A 15817-nucleotide genomic window follows, 5' to 3' on the forward strand; every position below is an offset into this window, starting at 1 on the left:
TAACTAGGAACACAAGTGGAGGTGAGGAGCAGCAGGCAAGAGCTAGAAGATGCAGCAAGCCTTGCTGGGAACTGAGAAGCCCGGAAGTTGCTCACCTGTCCCTCTGCCATCTACACGTTCCCACAGTGTTACTGACAGCTCTGACCTCTCACTGTGGGCACTGCTCTGATCCACGGGAGTATGCAAGCTAGAAAAGGGCTGGGGACGGGAAAAGTCCAGAAGTCCCACGTGGGTCACAGACAAGGGAAGTGAGAAAATGAGAAAAAAGCTTCCTCGTGAGCCATGTTCCTGCAGACAATACTAACAGCTGCCAACTTCTAGTGGCCAGGGTTTGCCTGTAACTGTCACCATTGGTCACTTTCTGAAAGTCCAAACTCTACCTCAAAGGTGGTGAGCAACTGTAACAAAGAGTTGAAGCACATTGCATTAGCACACACCTGTGGTCTGCAAATACTCAACCCCCCCAGGCAAGTTTGCAAAGGAGTTTCCACTTTGTACCCTTTACTGTCTGTTTTCTAAGTTTCCCAAGCTCCACTGCTTAGAACAAAATGTAACCAATTCTTCACAATAAGGAAATAATTAACTTCTTCTGGGAAAACCTAGCTGCTTCCTTGACTCATTACAGAGGACCTTATTTAGCCTTCTCCTCTCCCTGGCCAGCAGTAGAATCCTTCCTGCAAGGCTGAGGCTGCGCCTTCACTCCCATTTCTGTTGGATTCTACCTCGGGATGCCCTGTCCCAATCAACTCTGACCAGGTTCATGCCACCGTGTGGAAGGAGACAACTGCTTCCAAAGGTATAGAGATTCTTGATTTTCCCTTTCTGGAAACTCTGTAGTCTAGATATTTGTCTAAATGGATCTTGGTCTTCCAAAACAAAATCCAGGACAACTACCACCAGCTCTTGAATGAGAGTGAGTGTTTTGGATCCTTCACCAAGACAAACTAGCCCGATTTTAGAAGTGTACAGGTTATTCGAACCCAGAGTCTTCAGACCCCTCCATAAGTCATCAGCTCCACACCATTTGTTACCGTTCATGCATCCACAAGCCTCTAAAGAGCACGGAAACGGTGCCGGCTTTAAAACCCAATGTCCCACTCTCTACTGCCTCTCCGTGCTGAACCAAAACAGGGTGGTTAGTCAGAGCATGGCAGCGCCTTGGCCCACCTTCACACTAATCTGAAAGTGAGGCAAACCCCAAGTCACATCTGGGTCCGATCACAGTGAACAGAACTATACAAACCAATAGTTACCGAAGCTCTGCCTGGGTGAACCAGGCGGCGACGCGTTCCCGCTGGGAGACAAGTAGAGGTAGTTTTTGTTCACTCCAGAATCAAAGTCAAACGGGGACCGGTAGTCCTCATACAAATCGCTATCTCTAGAATCCATTCCAGAGGAAGACAGAAAGCATGGCGCTGCGGCCACCTGGAACTGCTCCCCAGGCCTGAGATGCCTGGGCCACGGGTCCCTTGGCACCGTGTGGCCCTGGTGAGGGAAAGAACTGGTGCTTGGAGTCCGGCCCAGCTCTGGCCCAGGTGCGGCTTCACACCCTCACAGCAGATCTTTTAATGGCTCCTCCCAGCACCCTCAAGAGGGCCTAGTCACCACCTGTTGCCAATTTGAGTGGACAAAGAACAACCTGGGTGGAGGGCGTGGCGTTTTCCTCTGTACACAAAGGAGGGCCCGCTCTGCAGTTCCACTCAGAAGTACAAACACTGGATAATGGCAGGATTATTTTTTTTTAAATACATTTTTTTAGACTGGTCAGCTGATGACATCCTCCCCAGGGCAGACTTAATCTTCTAGGGCAGGGAAGGATTATCTGTCGGTAATCTCCAGCAAATGCCATCTGGGCCTCACTTTCCTTGCACCCTATATCACCACAGCATTCTGAAAGCCCGGGATCCCGGGTTAGCAACTAGCAACCAGCTTTCTGAGCCTAACATGATACAAAAACAAAGCTAAATTCCTACCTTCACTTTTTCTAAAGCAGAATCTGAGTCATTGCCAAAATTTTAATCTGACTCTTTTTGGAATGGCGCCCTGAAAAGACGTGAAGCCGCTCTGAAGGTAGAACTAGCTCCTCTGTGCTCCCCCTGCATTCCCACTGTGCTCGGTTGTGCTCCCCTGGTGATCCCCTATGCTTCCCCTTTGCTCCCCCTGTCCTTTCTCTGTGATCCAGCACCTTCTTTATTTATGTAAGGTCATGCCCTGTGGGGGTCTACAAAAAAAAAATCTGTTTCCTTTAGCACACCTACATGGCAGCCATGGTGGGAGGGAGCCATGGTGAACTTGTACAACTTTTCAAACACCAAGTTCATTTCCTCCATCACAGGCTTCTAGGTAGAATTTTTCCATACTCACAAAGGCCTTTGCTGTGGCCCCAATAGCCCTCCAAGCCCTTGCTGGAACTAATGTTTTTAAAAGGGGGAAATACGCCAGGTGGTGGTGGCGGTGCGAGCCTTTAATCCCAGCACTTAGAAGGCAGAGGCAAGAGGATCTCCAAGCTCGAGGCCAGCCTGGTCTACAAAGCAAGTGCCAGGACAGAGAAACCCTGTCTTGGGGGTGGTGTTAAGGGAGGGAGGGGGAGGGAGGTGGAGAGATGGAAGGAAGCAAATGAAAAAGAAAAAAAAAAAACAAGAATAAAGAAGGGGAAATATGTAAGTCAGGCATGGTGATTCATGTCATAATCACAGCACTCGGGAACCTGAGACAGGAGGATTGCCACAAAGCTAGCCTGAACCAGAGTGAGAGACTGTGTCTCAAAACAATAAAATACTAACTGAACAACACTAAAACCAACAAGTAATCATATGTTTTCAAGTTTCAGTGCACAATCTCTGATATATACATATATATAATAAATAAATATAGTCTCTGAAATGTAACTATAGATCCAGAAGTGTTTTGTGTAATTTAGGTGTGGACTTGAGTGCAAACATCAGCTCCGCACGCTCGCAGGAACCCCAGGATCAGAACAGGCTGACAGATCCCCTGGAACTGGAGTGCCAGACAACATAAGCCAGTGTGTTCATTCTGGGAACTGAACCTGGGTCCTCTGTACCCTGGGTCATCCCTCTGGCCCCCAAACCCAAAATATTTTAACTACTACCAAAAAATTCGTTGTATGCCTAGTGTACAAAATCTGTCTATATTCACCTCAATTTATGATTAATTTTCTTTTCTGCTCCTTTTGGCTAATCTCATGTACTCTACGGAACGCTTTTGTCTTATTTCAAGTTTTTAAGAGGTTTTTTTTTTTTTTTTTTTTTTTTGGTTTTTCGAGACAGGGTTTCTCTGTGGTTTTGGAACCTGTCCTGGAACTAGCTCTTGTAGACCAGGCTGACCTCGAACTCACAGAGATCCCCCTGCCTCTGCCTCCCGAGTGCTGGGATTAAAGGCGTGCGCCACCTCTGCCCGGCCCAAGAGTTTATTTTTAACAAAAATATCTAGTGTCTTTCTTAAAGATACCAAAACTTTGGCAGCTACAAATGCTGTTTGTTTGTCTCATATTTGAAACTAGATTAAATACTTTTTTAATATTAACTGAAATACTGAACTCTCACAGCCAGGCACAATAGCTCATACTTGTAATCCTGGAATCCGAGAAGCTTGAGCAGGAGGATTCCCACAAATTAAAGGCTGGCATGGGTTAAATAACAAGTTTCAGGCCAGCTCAGGCTATTAGTGGGATACTGTGCACAAACAATAGTTTTGTTTTTCTTTAAAAATTCAGGTTTGCTGCAGTCCAGGATGTCATTCACTCTGACAGGACATGGTCAGAGCTGTGTCCCTGGAACAGACACTGCCAGAGAGTGTCTGCTATCGGCTCTCTGGAGCCACAACCTTTAAAGGTTAACTGCCACTGCCACAGATGCAACACAGCTGCCACCTCATCTCTCGCCAGCCCCACCCCCACTTTATGGCTGCAGGCTGACATCATCAAGCATCCTTCAGGCCCTGGCCTCCTCTAGGAAGTTCCTCTTGGGCTTGCCATCCTGTCTCAGGCACAGCACACGTGTGGGAAGCTCTCAGCTGCCAGCAAGACCTCATCTCTACAGCCGCCCCGCTGTGGAGAGATCTCTACTCTCTGCTGGCCCTGCCCTGGATATGAGGCTTCTCATGGGCGAAGAATAAAAACACCCTTATTTTCAAATATGAGGGCTAAGATCTAAGTAACTGTCTTAAAACCTGACTCTCTCTACCTGCTAAGTCCATTTTTAGGTCTGGGTTTTGAATCCCAGCATTGGGAAACAATCTTCCTTCCTATTACCCCAGAGACCTATTCCAGACGGTCCAGCCTTGAGAACATTGAAAACAGCCCAAAGAAAAACAGGGCTGGGTTCCTCGAATGGCAGACTCAAGGTCTAGATGGGGGAAGGGGTGTTGAAAAAAAATGAAAGAAGAGAAATGTAGCTTGGGAATCAACCAATAAAGAAAGCCGAATGATAAACCTTTACATTTACTATAGACTTTTTTTTCAAACTTGAGGGTTATGAAGTAGCAAAAGTAAATATTAGGAAATGGGGTGTAGCTGAGTAGAAAATACTGGCCTATCATGTGTGCAGCCCTGGGCTTAATCACTGGATGGATGGATGGATGGATGGATGGATGGACAGACAAACGGATGGACGGACAGAGAGATGGATGGAAATGACAGGCAGATAAATGAAAGACGGTTCAATGTTACAAAGGCCACTTTGGAAAGGAAGCATACAATGCAATGGAGTCAGACAGCGGGGACAGGAAAGGACACGCAGAGAGGATCCTACGACCATCCAGGAAGGAACAGGAAAGTCTCCTGTTTCCGTTGTGGCTAACTGGCCCAAGGAAGAATTGGCCCCATGCAATGGATATTTCCACAGGGTTATCCCAAAACTCCAAAAATCAGCACTTGACACTCCTACATTGCTGGTGGGAACGCAAGCTGGTACAGCCCCTTTGGATGTCATTGTGGAGATTTCTCAGAAAATTAGGAAACAACCTTCCTCAAGACCCAGCAATACCACTTTTGGATATATACCCAAAAGATGCTCAATCATACCACAAGGGCATGTGCTCAGCTATGTTCACAGCAGCATGATTTGTCATAGCCAGAACCTGGAAACAACATAAATGTCCCTCAATCAAAGAATGGATAAGAAAAATGTGGTACATTTATAGAATGGAGTACTACACAGCAGAAAAAAATAATGACAGCTTGAAATTTGCAGACAAATGGATGGATCTAGAAAACTTCAATATTTAGTGAGGTAACTCAGACCCAGAAAGACAAATGTACTCACTCATAAGTGGTTTTTAGACATAAAGCAAAGAAAACCAGCCTACAATTCACAATCCCAGAGGACCTAGACAACAATGAGGACCCTAAGAGAGACATACATATATCTATATACATGGGAAGTAGAAAAAGTCAAGATCTCCTGAGTAAAGTGGGAGGATGGGGACCATGGGAAAGGGTTAAAGGGGAGGGGAGCAGAGAAAAAATATATAGCTCAATATTATCAATAAAAAATATGCTTATTAAAAAATAAAGTAGGCAGCTGTGAAAACTTTTGAACAATAAAAAAATCAGCTTTTTTATTGTTCATTATTTTGTGACGTTATGTCCCCCTAAATTCTCCACACCTGATCTCACGTGAATTATAGTCAACAGAACACGGAGAGCTGTCCATGGTGAGCCCTGCATCCTCTCCTTCTCCCTCTGCCACACCCTTCTCACTGTTCTCAGTGTTCCTGTGGCCCAGGGTGCCATCTGCCTTGTCTGTGCAACAGTCTCCTGCCTTGTAGATTCCAGACCGCCTAGCCCATGTGCTCTGGCTGAGAAGAGGCCGCCATAGACACCACCCGTTCTCTGTCCTGATTCACAGATGACCCAGATACACAGCGTTGTTCTGGGGTATGCCTAGGAGCAGACTCCTGCCCCAAGGAGCCCAGTCAGTGGTTGTCCCTGATACTTATGAGCAATAGAATACAGTGACATTCTCTAGAACCTAAACTGCCTGGTGCTGGTTTGGGTGAGAGGGGCCAGGGAGCCTTTCCTCCACATGCGGAGAGGGGAGAGAAGCAGTGAGCAGACCGGGAAGGACAGGGGAAGAAGAAACTAAGTTAGTGAGGGGGTGGCACCACATTGTGTGAGCCCTGGGTGGAGCTGCAGTAGGCTCTTGCCCGCAGTACGCTCTGCTCTTGGGGTTGAAATCAACAAACAGCAAGGGCCCTGGAGTATCCCGGCAGTGTCCCTGGAGTGTCCCTGGAGTATCCCGGCAGTGTCCCCGGAGTGTCCCCAGAGTGGCCCTGGAGTGGCCCTGCAGTGTCCCCAGAGTGGCCTGCAGTGACCCTGGAGTGTCCCTGCAGTGTCTCTGGAGTGTCCCCACAGTGGCCCTGCAGTGTCTCTGGAGTGTCCCTGGAGTGTCCCCGGAGTGTCCTACAGTGTCCCCGGAGTGTCCCCAGAGTGGCCCTGCAGTGTCCCCGGAGTGGCCTGCAGTGGCCCTGGAGTGTCTCTGGAGTGTCCCTGCAGTGGCCCTGAAGTGGCCCTGCAGTGTCTCTGGAGTGTCCCTGGAGTGTCCCTGGAGTGTCTCTGGAGTGTCTCTGGAGTGGCCCTGGAGTGGCCCTGCAGTGTCTCTGGAGTGGCCCTGGAGTGGCCCTGCAGTGTTCCTGGAGTGGCCCTGCAGTGGCCCTGGAATATCTACTTTCCAACTCAACTGTGTTTCAGCCACCATGATGTTCCCCAGTTTTTGAGTCATTTTATGTGTGGAGTGTTAAGACGTAAACCCCAAGGTGTGCACATACTTGGATTTTTGAGACAAGGGTTGACCATCTAGCACAGGCTGGCCTTGAGCACTGAAGGGCCTGCCTCGGCCTTCTGAGTACTCCCATTACAGGCCTGTACCGCCACATGTATCAATTTCCCTGTTCCTTGAACTAATCCTCAACTTGTCCTAGACATGTTTTCTCAGGCTAGATTGTCCTCTATATTCCTACCTCTTAAATCCCAACTCACGTATCAAGCTGTGTTCGTTTGCATCCTATACAAATGGTACACATACAGGATGCTCGCTTTAGAGCAGCCCTGAGACACGGGCAATGCATGAGCCTTCCGAGTGGAAGTTTGCCTGCTAAAAGAAACATGTGTTACCATGTTAACATGATGGTGGGAGATGTGTATTTAGCATGGGGACATATGCTTTTCAGTTTCATTCCTGGCGCCCAAGGAGGTAGTGAACCTCCATGCATTCCACGCTGCAAATCAAACCCAGGTCCTTAACAAATGCAACTGCTCTGAAGCGCTGAGCCGACTCTTCAGCAACAAGGATATATTCTTCATAAACTTAGTAACCAAAGCCGTTTCTTATCTTTTTAGTTATGTGTATGAGTGCAGGCATGTCTGAGCACCATGTGCATGCCCATGGTTCATAGAGGACAGAGGAGGGCACTGAATTCCCTGGCACTGGAGTTGCAGAGGGTTGTGCCCTGGGGTCCTCTGGGAGAGCAGCCTGTGTTCTTACCTACAGAGCCATCTCTCCAGTCCATCAAAATAATTTTGAGAGCCACATTGCATGACCCATATTTACATAACTGAAGAAAAAGTGGGATGAGCCAACCAAAAGAAAGAAGAGCCCAGGGGTGTGGAACAACCTCAGAAAGGAGTGCACACAGAGCAGAACCAGCAGAGGGCACTCAAGGGCAGTGCGAGGTCAACCGGGAGCAGGCAGCAAGTGTGTGTGTGCTGTGTGCTATAGGGCCCAACCCATTGAAGGAGTCCCAAGCAGAAAGGGGCAGTAGATAGGACGGACTGCAAAGCCAAATTAAGGTTCTGACCACCTATTAGTGAATAACTCTATTAGGTCAAAATACTCCCTCCAAATGTGAGACACGTAAGAGAGAGACTTGAAAACTATGCTCAAAATTAGGGACTTTCGTGGCTGGCTCCTGAAAGACAGACACTCAAGGACAGCGTACAGGGCTTCCCAAAAGGAATTCATTTAACTCCGCCCTTAGAGGGGTGCAGGGATGCTGTTAAAGATAAACAGAGGCTGTGAAAATGGCCTGTATTTAAGAAGACTAAACCAATGCTAACTAAATATTAATCATAGAATTCATCCTGTAATCAGGGGGACAGCTAATTCTATAAAGGCCATCGTGGACACACTTGAAAATTACCACAGCTTTGCCCAGGTGTCGTAGCACAGGCCTGTGATCCTGAGGCAGGGGCAGAAGGACAATGAGCTCATACCAGCCTGGGATACGGACATAAAAGGCCAGTCTGAAGTAGACAGTGAGCCCCAGGCTCAAAGCAAAACAAGAGCTGGGATGTGGCTCTGTGCTACAATTCTTGCCAAGTACATGTTTCTGGGTTTGATATACAGCCAATAACCCCCCCCCAGACACATACACGTAGGTAGCTACACACACCCACATATGCACACACACAAATCTAAACTTAGAACATGCCACAAATCTCATAAAAGTCACAATAAAACTGACAACTCTTCTGTAGTTATCTGAGAGAAGAGCCTCCTTCTTAGGAAAGAAAAGACGAAGACTTCAGAGGCCTGGGGCCTGATATATGTAACTTTCTTTCAGGTAACTCCTGTGCCACTAACCTAGGAGGGCACACTCACAGAAATGTGTCCTGGGTGATTTCATGTCTGTGAGAACCTAAGAGTGCACCCACACAAACTAAGAAGATCTCGCCAGGTGATGGCCTCCTATGGGTGCACTGTCTGTGTGTGCTTCCATTGTTAGATTAGGGACCCGTAGCTAGGACAAAATACCTGAGACACTTGATTCTAGAGGAAAGAGCTTCGGTTCAGAGATTTAAGGGCTCTGCGCCCGTGTCAATGTAGAACGTCTTGCAGTGAGACCGTGATAAGGCTGTTCAGCTTATGACCAAAAGCCAGGAAACAGAGCGGTAGAAAGGGCTGCAGCCCCAATATCCCTGTGAAGGGCACACCCCCAACGACCTAAACCCAATGTAGTGGGGGGGGGGGCATTCCAGAGATGAATCACTGCTACTGTGAGCTGGCTTGTTACCTGCTTGCGACAGAGCTGAACCTCTGCTACTGTGAGCTGGCATGCTACCTGGTCTATAACAGAGCTGGACCGCTGCTACTGTGAGCTGGCGTGTTACCTGCTTGCAACAGAGCTGGACCACTGCTACTGTGAGCTGGCGTGCTACCTGGTCTATGACAGAGCTGAACCTCTGCTACTGTGAGCTGGCGTGTTACCTGCTTGCGACAGAGCTGGACCACTGCTACTGTGAGCTGGCGTGTTACCTGGTCTATGACAGTATGAACCGCTGCTACTGTGAGCTGGCGTGTTACCTGGCCTGCGACAGAGCTGGACCACTAGACACTTCTCACTCCTCTCACAGACAGCTGGGAAATAAGGGCTCTGGAGTCAGAGAGTTTTGTTTTCAGTGTGTTTGGCTTCCTCCTGCATTACTGATTCACAGACTGTTGTGTGGACAGCTGCCTACCTTCCTGCTAGGTGACAATCAGGAGTCTGGAATTATAAAGAACAAAGAGCCTAGAACAACAGCTCAGCACTAACAAGGGATGAGAGCTAGTCTAAGGGCACTGATGGTGTATCTGAGAGCAGGGTGCTCTCAGCGGTGAGATTAGCAGGAGATAAAAAGGGTTTTGCCTGAGCTGAACATTTCCAATCTGCTGAGTTGAAAGAGAGCTCAGCTGTTGGCCTTGGGAGGAATAAGTGGGCCCGTGGACCTACCTGGCATTTGGGAAAACTTCCATGGCACTTAGACAGCTATTCCCGCCAATTGGAGCCTCGCGTGCCCCACCTTGAGGAGGATGAGTTTCTCAAAACAGTGGGCACTTACTTAAAATTAATGTTGACCACAAGCTTCAGTCACCAGCAAGCTGAGACACAACAAAATGCTCGAAATACCAGCAAGCCCTACAGACGTGGCAATCTGGTCGGCTATACCCACGGGCTCAACCATTAGGAAAATACACAGCAAGGTCTGGGGGAGTGGCACATACCTGGAATCCCAGCACCCAGTAAAGGCAGGAGGGTCAGAACTCAAGGCTAGCCTGGGCTACACCACCAGTTTGACTGAGACCCACCTGAGTCAGATCAGACCATCTCAAAACAAAGGGATGAGTTGCATAGGACAAGCTACCACTTTATCCCTGAATTTTATTTTAAGGTGTCTCACCCTTGAATTTTATAGCATTGCTACTCTGGTAGAGAAATGGCCACATTCCATACCCCTTCCTTCTTAAAACAAAAGTAGACTATCAAAGCCACAAGTCATGATTAATTTCAAACCCACATCTAGGAAGCATGAGGCCTGACATCATAAAAATATATGGCTACCATAACTGGGTTAATTATTGTGAAGACATGATGGTCTCCTCTCAGTTTTACATGGTGTCTCTATCAAGTGAGTATTTACCCAACAATAGAGAAAAGAACTGTGCGGGAGTTTGGATGTAACTGGCTCCCCTACACGCATATGGAGTGGCACTGTTAGGAGGCGTGGCTCTGTTGGAATAGGTGTGGCCTTGTTGGAAAAAGTGTGTCACTGTAGAGCTGGGCTTTGAAGTCTCATTCATATATGCTCAAGTCATACCCAAAGTCTCAGACCATTTCCTGTTACCTTAGGTCCTTCTCCAGCACCATGTCTGCCTGCATGCCTCCACGTCACACCGTGATGATAATGGACTGAACCTCTGAAACTCTAAGCCATCGCAATCAAACGTTTTCCTTTATAAGAGTTGCCATGGTCACGGTGTCTATTCACAGCAATAGAACCCCAAGACAAACTGGTAGGCCTACTTTATTATAGAAATCTCTCCAGTATTAAAGAATAAGTTTGGGTAAGGAGGCAGCATGATGTAGAAAAATGCTCTCATGGGGCCAGCAGGATGGCTCAGCAGGTAAAGTGCTGGCTTGAAAGCTTGATGCCTTGTGTTAACCCAGAACCCACACGAAGGTGGGAAGAGAGCAATTTCTGGAAACTGTCCTCTCACCTACACACACACAGAGAGAAACATACACACGCACGTGTGTGCACACGCGTACACACACTCCATGCACACACAGTAATAAGAACTTTTTTAAGAAAAAAGAATCATTTTCCCAAAAAACATCAAGAACTAAGAAAATGCTAATGGCAGTCACGTGATCCATCAAAGGCAGCAATGTGTATGGCTCAGGCTGTCCTGAAACTCACTTATACAGACTGTGCTGGCCTCAATATCACAGAGATCCTAATATGGCTAAGAATGCCACTCAGGGACCAAACCAATACCCTCTCACGCCTATGCACAGACGACACTAACTGTCCTTTCCCTTGCAGCTGGATGTGGCCATGTGACCACATAGCTAGACTACATTACCCACTATCCCCTGAACCTAGATGCTGCCATGTGACTAAACAGCAAAACTACATTACCCAGTTTCTCCTGCAGCTGCCAGGGGACTAGGTTCTAGCCCAAAGATAAAGATATATATGTTAACAAAGACTGTCCATAAGCACTGAGCTTTTGGAGAATGTTACCATAGCAAAACCTAATTTAAGTCTAATAGACATTTAGATTTTCAGGTTGATTTCTGTAAATTTCTCTTCTAAAATGATCTTATCCCAAGATGAACACAGTGGTGTTGGCTACCCAAATATAAAAATCTAAATGCTGATGAATCACCACATAGCTAAAATCAACAGTATTGAGCTACACGCATTCTGCCACAATATAAATGCCAAACGCAAAGGATCACAAGAGAGTTGAGGTATCCCTGGCATAGCAACACACACTCTAATCCCAGCACTTGGTTGTGAGAGGTAGGAGGATCTCTGTGATAGAGATCAGCACAGTCTATATAATGAGTTCCAGGACAGCCTGAGCTATATACTGAGACTCTGTCTCAAAAAAATAAAATAAAATAAATAAAATAAAAATAAAAACTGAGAGAGAGAGAGAGACAGAGAGAGAGAAAGAGACCAGACAGAACAAATCAGTACAACATGGACCAGGCGGAAGGGGAGGCCAGCAACCTTGATAAGAAGATGTGCTGTTAAGAATTATAAACTCTCTCCCAGATTTGTAAGGACAATTTCCTGTGAAGAGTCTCCCCCTGGCAGAGGCAGAGCTGGTCACGTTGTCATAGAGGAGGAGGACAGTTGTCACCAAGACAACAGATGCTGTGAACAGAAAGAGTACACCTGCTTCCACACCACACTCATGGTCCTAGATGTCTAACCAAGTGGGCTGAGAGCACCCACGCTCACTGAACCTTTAGTGATGGCCACCCTCAACAGCACACAGGTGACACCAAGGTGTCTTCCAGGAAACGAACGGGTAATATCTATAGCAATGAACAGACAAGGGAATATTAGTGAGCACTGAAGAGGAAGGGGCCATCAAATCATGAAAAGCTGTATGAGGGAACTGTTAACGGTATTACTGAGTAAGAGAAACCAACCTTACTATCCTATCCTAACATTCTGGAAGAAGCAAAACTGTAGCGACCATAAGAAAACTCAGACCTTATCCTCTGGATGCCTGGGGTTGGGAGACTGAAGGGGAGGGGGCATATGTGGGGGCAGGGGGCAGAAGATTGTTAAAGCAGTACAACTATGATGGAGGAGGGTCATTTGTCTATGTGTTACTTTCATCGGTTAATAAAGAAACTGCCATGGCTTTTGATAGGACAGCAGCTTAGATAGGCAGAGAAGACAGAACAGAATGCTGGGAGAAAGAAGGCAGTGAGGTAGACGCCATGGAGCCAGCCGCCAGGTCAGACATGTTGAATCTTCCCCAGTAAGCTACACAGATTATTAGAAATGGGTTAATCAAAATGTGAGTTAGCCAATAAGAGGCTAAAACTAATGGGCTAGGCAGTGTTTAAATGAATACAATCCGTGTGTTCTTATTTCCAGGCATAAGCTAGCCGGGCGGCAGGAATGCAGCCCTGCTCGCCTCATCACTACACAACTATTTCTGCAGACACCATAAAGGCAGTGTTGCGGCTGGGATGTGAGATGTCTCCTATAGGCTCCTGTGTGTGACCACTTGAACTGGAACCTAAAGAGTCTACCCCAAATGCTACCTTCCCATAGTGCCCTGCAGCATGGCTGCACTGTATTTCCTCTAAAGACATTACCAAGGAATTTGAGACACCATCTTCACAGAATGGATGTCCCTTAAGCCAGGCCAGGTGCCAGTCACCTGTATTGCTCCCCTTGTTCTTTTCAAAGTTCCTCTCACATACACCATTTTAACCATGTGTAAGCAGAGGCTACCATCCTGCCAGTGGGCTGCATAGAACAAAAGATCAGCAATCCATGCACCAACACTAGACTTGACATGGAATGTCCACCAACCTAGAGATCGCATAAGTCTATCTGATCTCCTCGGTGGATACACCATGGGTCCATGCCTCCTGAAGGGAAGAGAAGCTGAGGTGACGTGTGCTTTTTCAACAAGCCTCGTGGCCTTCAGGGTCTCTGTGTGTGCAAGGAGAAGGAAGAGCAGGGCGTATAGGAGAAGGACCTCAGCCATGGAGCGTTAGTGGGGAACTGAAAGGCCATCATTGCTGAGAAGACAAACACACTAGATTAACAGGCTGGGTGGGTGCTTTGGGTTTACAATCTTTTTTTTTTTTTAACTTTATTGTTGTTTTTCGAGACACGCTTTCTCTGTGTAGCTCTGGCTGTCCTGGAATCCACTCTATAGACTAGACTGGCCTAGAACTCATAGACATCCATCTGCCTCTGCCTCCCGAGTGTTGAGATTAAAGGCGTGTGCCACTACAGCCTGGTTGATTTGGGTTTTTTTTTTTTTTTTTGGTTTTTTGAGACAGGGTTTCTCTGTGGTTTTGGAGCCTGTCCGTCCTGGAACTAGCTCTTGTAGACCAGGCTGGTCTCGAACTCACAGAGATCCGCCTGCCTCTGCCTCCCAAGAGCTGGGATTAAAGGCGTGCGCCACAACCGCCCGGCTGATTTGGGTTTATTAAGGCCAAGTTTTGCTCTGTCACCCTGGCTGTCCTGATACTCACCATGTAAATCAGGGTAGCCTCAGATCGCAGGAACCAGCCTCAGCCTCTCCAGTGATGGAATTGCGTCAATGCACCCGCCCCCAGCCCTGAATTATAACCCAGCTCCCTGCAGAGCACAGAGACACAGGTTAAACCCTGCGTGGCTACTGCATCTCCAAAACACAGCCTTTCCTGCTTTGCCGTTCTCTAAGAAGGCAGCAGAACCCACACTGATTTCTTAAGTCTTCAGAGAGCCTAACTTAGGGCAGCAAAGAACGCTGATAGCAGCATGGACCTGATGCCAGTCCAGAGGCCGGAAATGCTGGCAGCCTGCTCACGTCGAACAATGAAAACTTCCGTATGGCAAAACTGCCCGACTATGTCAAAAGGAACTGAGCACACTATTTATATTAACAGCTGCACTGCCAAGTTTATGTCAATATGGTATACGCTACAGTGGTCTGAAAGGAGGGAACCCAGTTAAGAAAATGCCTCCCTCTGTAAGACAGGCTTGTAAGCAAGCCTGGAGGGCATTTTCTTACATTAGTGACTGATGGGAGAGGGCCCAGACCATTGTGGTGGTGCCACCCCTGGACCCGGGTAAGCAGGCTGAGCAAAGCATGTAGAGCAAACCAGTAAGCAGCACCCTCCATGGCCTCTGCAGCAGCTCCTGCCTCTAGGATCCTGCCCTGTTTGAGTTCTGTCCTAGCTTCCTTTCATGATGAACTCTGATACAGCAGCACCAGCCAAAAATAAACCCCTCCCCGCCCCAACTTGCTCTGGTTATGGCGGCTCATCACTGCAACAGTAACCCTAACTAAGACAACAGTTCTTAACAGATGATTGACAGAATGTTACATGATCTTTAAGAAAGAGTTAGAGTCGGGCAGTCGTGGTGCACACGTTTGATCCCAGCACTCGTGAGTTTGAGGCCAGCCTGGTCTACCTAGTAAGTTCCGAGACAGCCAGGACTATGCAGAGAAACTGTCTCAGAAAGAAGGAGAAAAAGAATGAGTTAGAGACAGACCTGGTGGCTGGAACATACCTGCTACCTTAGCACAGGGAATGCCGAGATGGTAGGAACGAAAGGTTGCTCTACATACACAGTGAGATCCCGTCTCAAGAAAACAAAACAGAAAGAGGAGAGAGCTTTACGCAAAGATCTCAAAGGAAAAAGGTTTTCATAATTTATTTTTCAGTTATTTTTAATTATGTGTATATTGGGGCGTGCACATAAGAGGGTATGCCAATAGAGGCCAGAAGAGGGCATCAGATCCCCTGGAGCCAGAGTTACAGGAAGCTGTGAGCTGTCCACAACTGGGAACGGAATTCGGGTCCTCTGGAAAAGCAATAAGTACTCGACTGCCGAGCCAACTCTAAGATCCTTAAAGTAGAAGGGCTTCTAAGGCAGGTGAACCCAGCATCGTGAAGGAGTAGAGCAATCCTATTGCCAGCCACAGAGACTTGAAAGTGCTCTAAACTAGTGTGATAGTGTGCTAAGTGTATGCCAACAGTCAGAGGGTGGAAATGAACCGAGCCAACGCCCAGAAAAACACCAACTCCTTAAAATGACCTAAGAATAATCTAAAAACATTTTTAACAAGATTTGAAAACCATCCACAAGGAAAACCCCAGTCCCAGATGGCTCCACTGATGAAAGAGAAATGAAGACCAATTCTTCACGATGTTTAAAAACAAAAATCAAACATCAGGCAACATTAACCAGAACTCAGTCTGAAAGGCCAATAACTACAAGAACCAAAGACCTCCCTCCCTCCCTCCCTCCCTCCCAATCTCTCTCTCTTTCTCTCTCTCT

General features: G+C 47.3%; 1 protein-coding gene and 1 long non-coding RNA gene across 5 annotated transcripts in view; one reads left to right on the forward strand and one right to left on the reverse strand.

Moving 5' to 3' along the window:
* Nucleotides 1-15817, forward strand: part of LOC126513379 (uncharacterized) — a 1096546-nt gene that overhangs the window by 319115 nt on the left and 761614 nt on the right. The window lies entirely within an intron of this gene.
* Nucleotides 1-15817, reverse strand: part of Tpd52 (tumor protein D52) — a 93601-nt gene that overhangs the window by 33367 nt on the left and 44417 nt on the right. The window contains exon 1 of one of the 3 annotated variants that reach the window (XM_050161724.1): nt 1254-1553. The exons of the other annotated variants lie outside the window; for them this stretch is intronic. Coding sequence (XP_050017681.1) covers nt 1254-1389 — 136 coding nt within the window. The 5' untranslated portion in view covers nt 1390-1553. Of the gene's footprint in view, nt 1-1253; nt 1554-15817 lie in introns of those variants that run through there. 3 annotated transcript variants of the gene reach the window in all.

The sequence above is a fragment of the Alexandromys fortis genome, unplaced genomic scaffold (assembly GCF_014885135.2).
Source record: "Alexandromys fortis isolate MF-2015 unplaced genomic scaffold, M_Fortis_MF-2015_v1.1 scaffold_74, whole genome shotgun sequence".
NCBI classification, from domain to species: domain Eukaryota; kingdom Metazoa; phylum Chordata; class Mammalia; order Rodentia; family Cricetidae; genus Alexandromys; species Alexandromys fortis.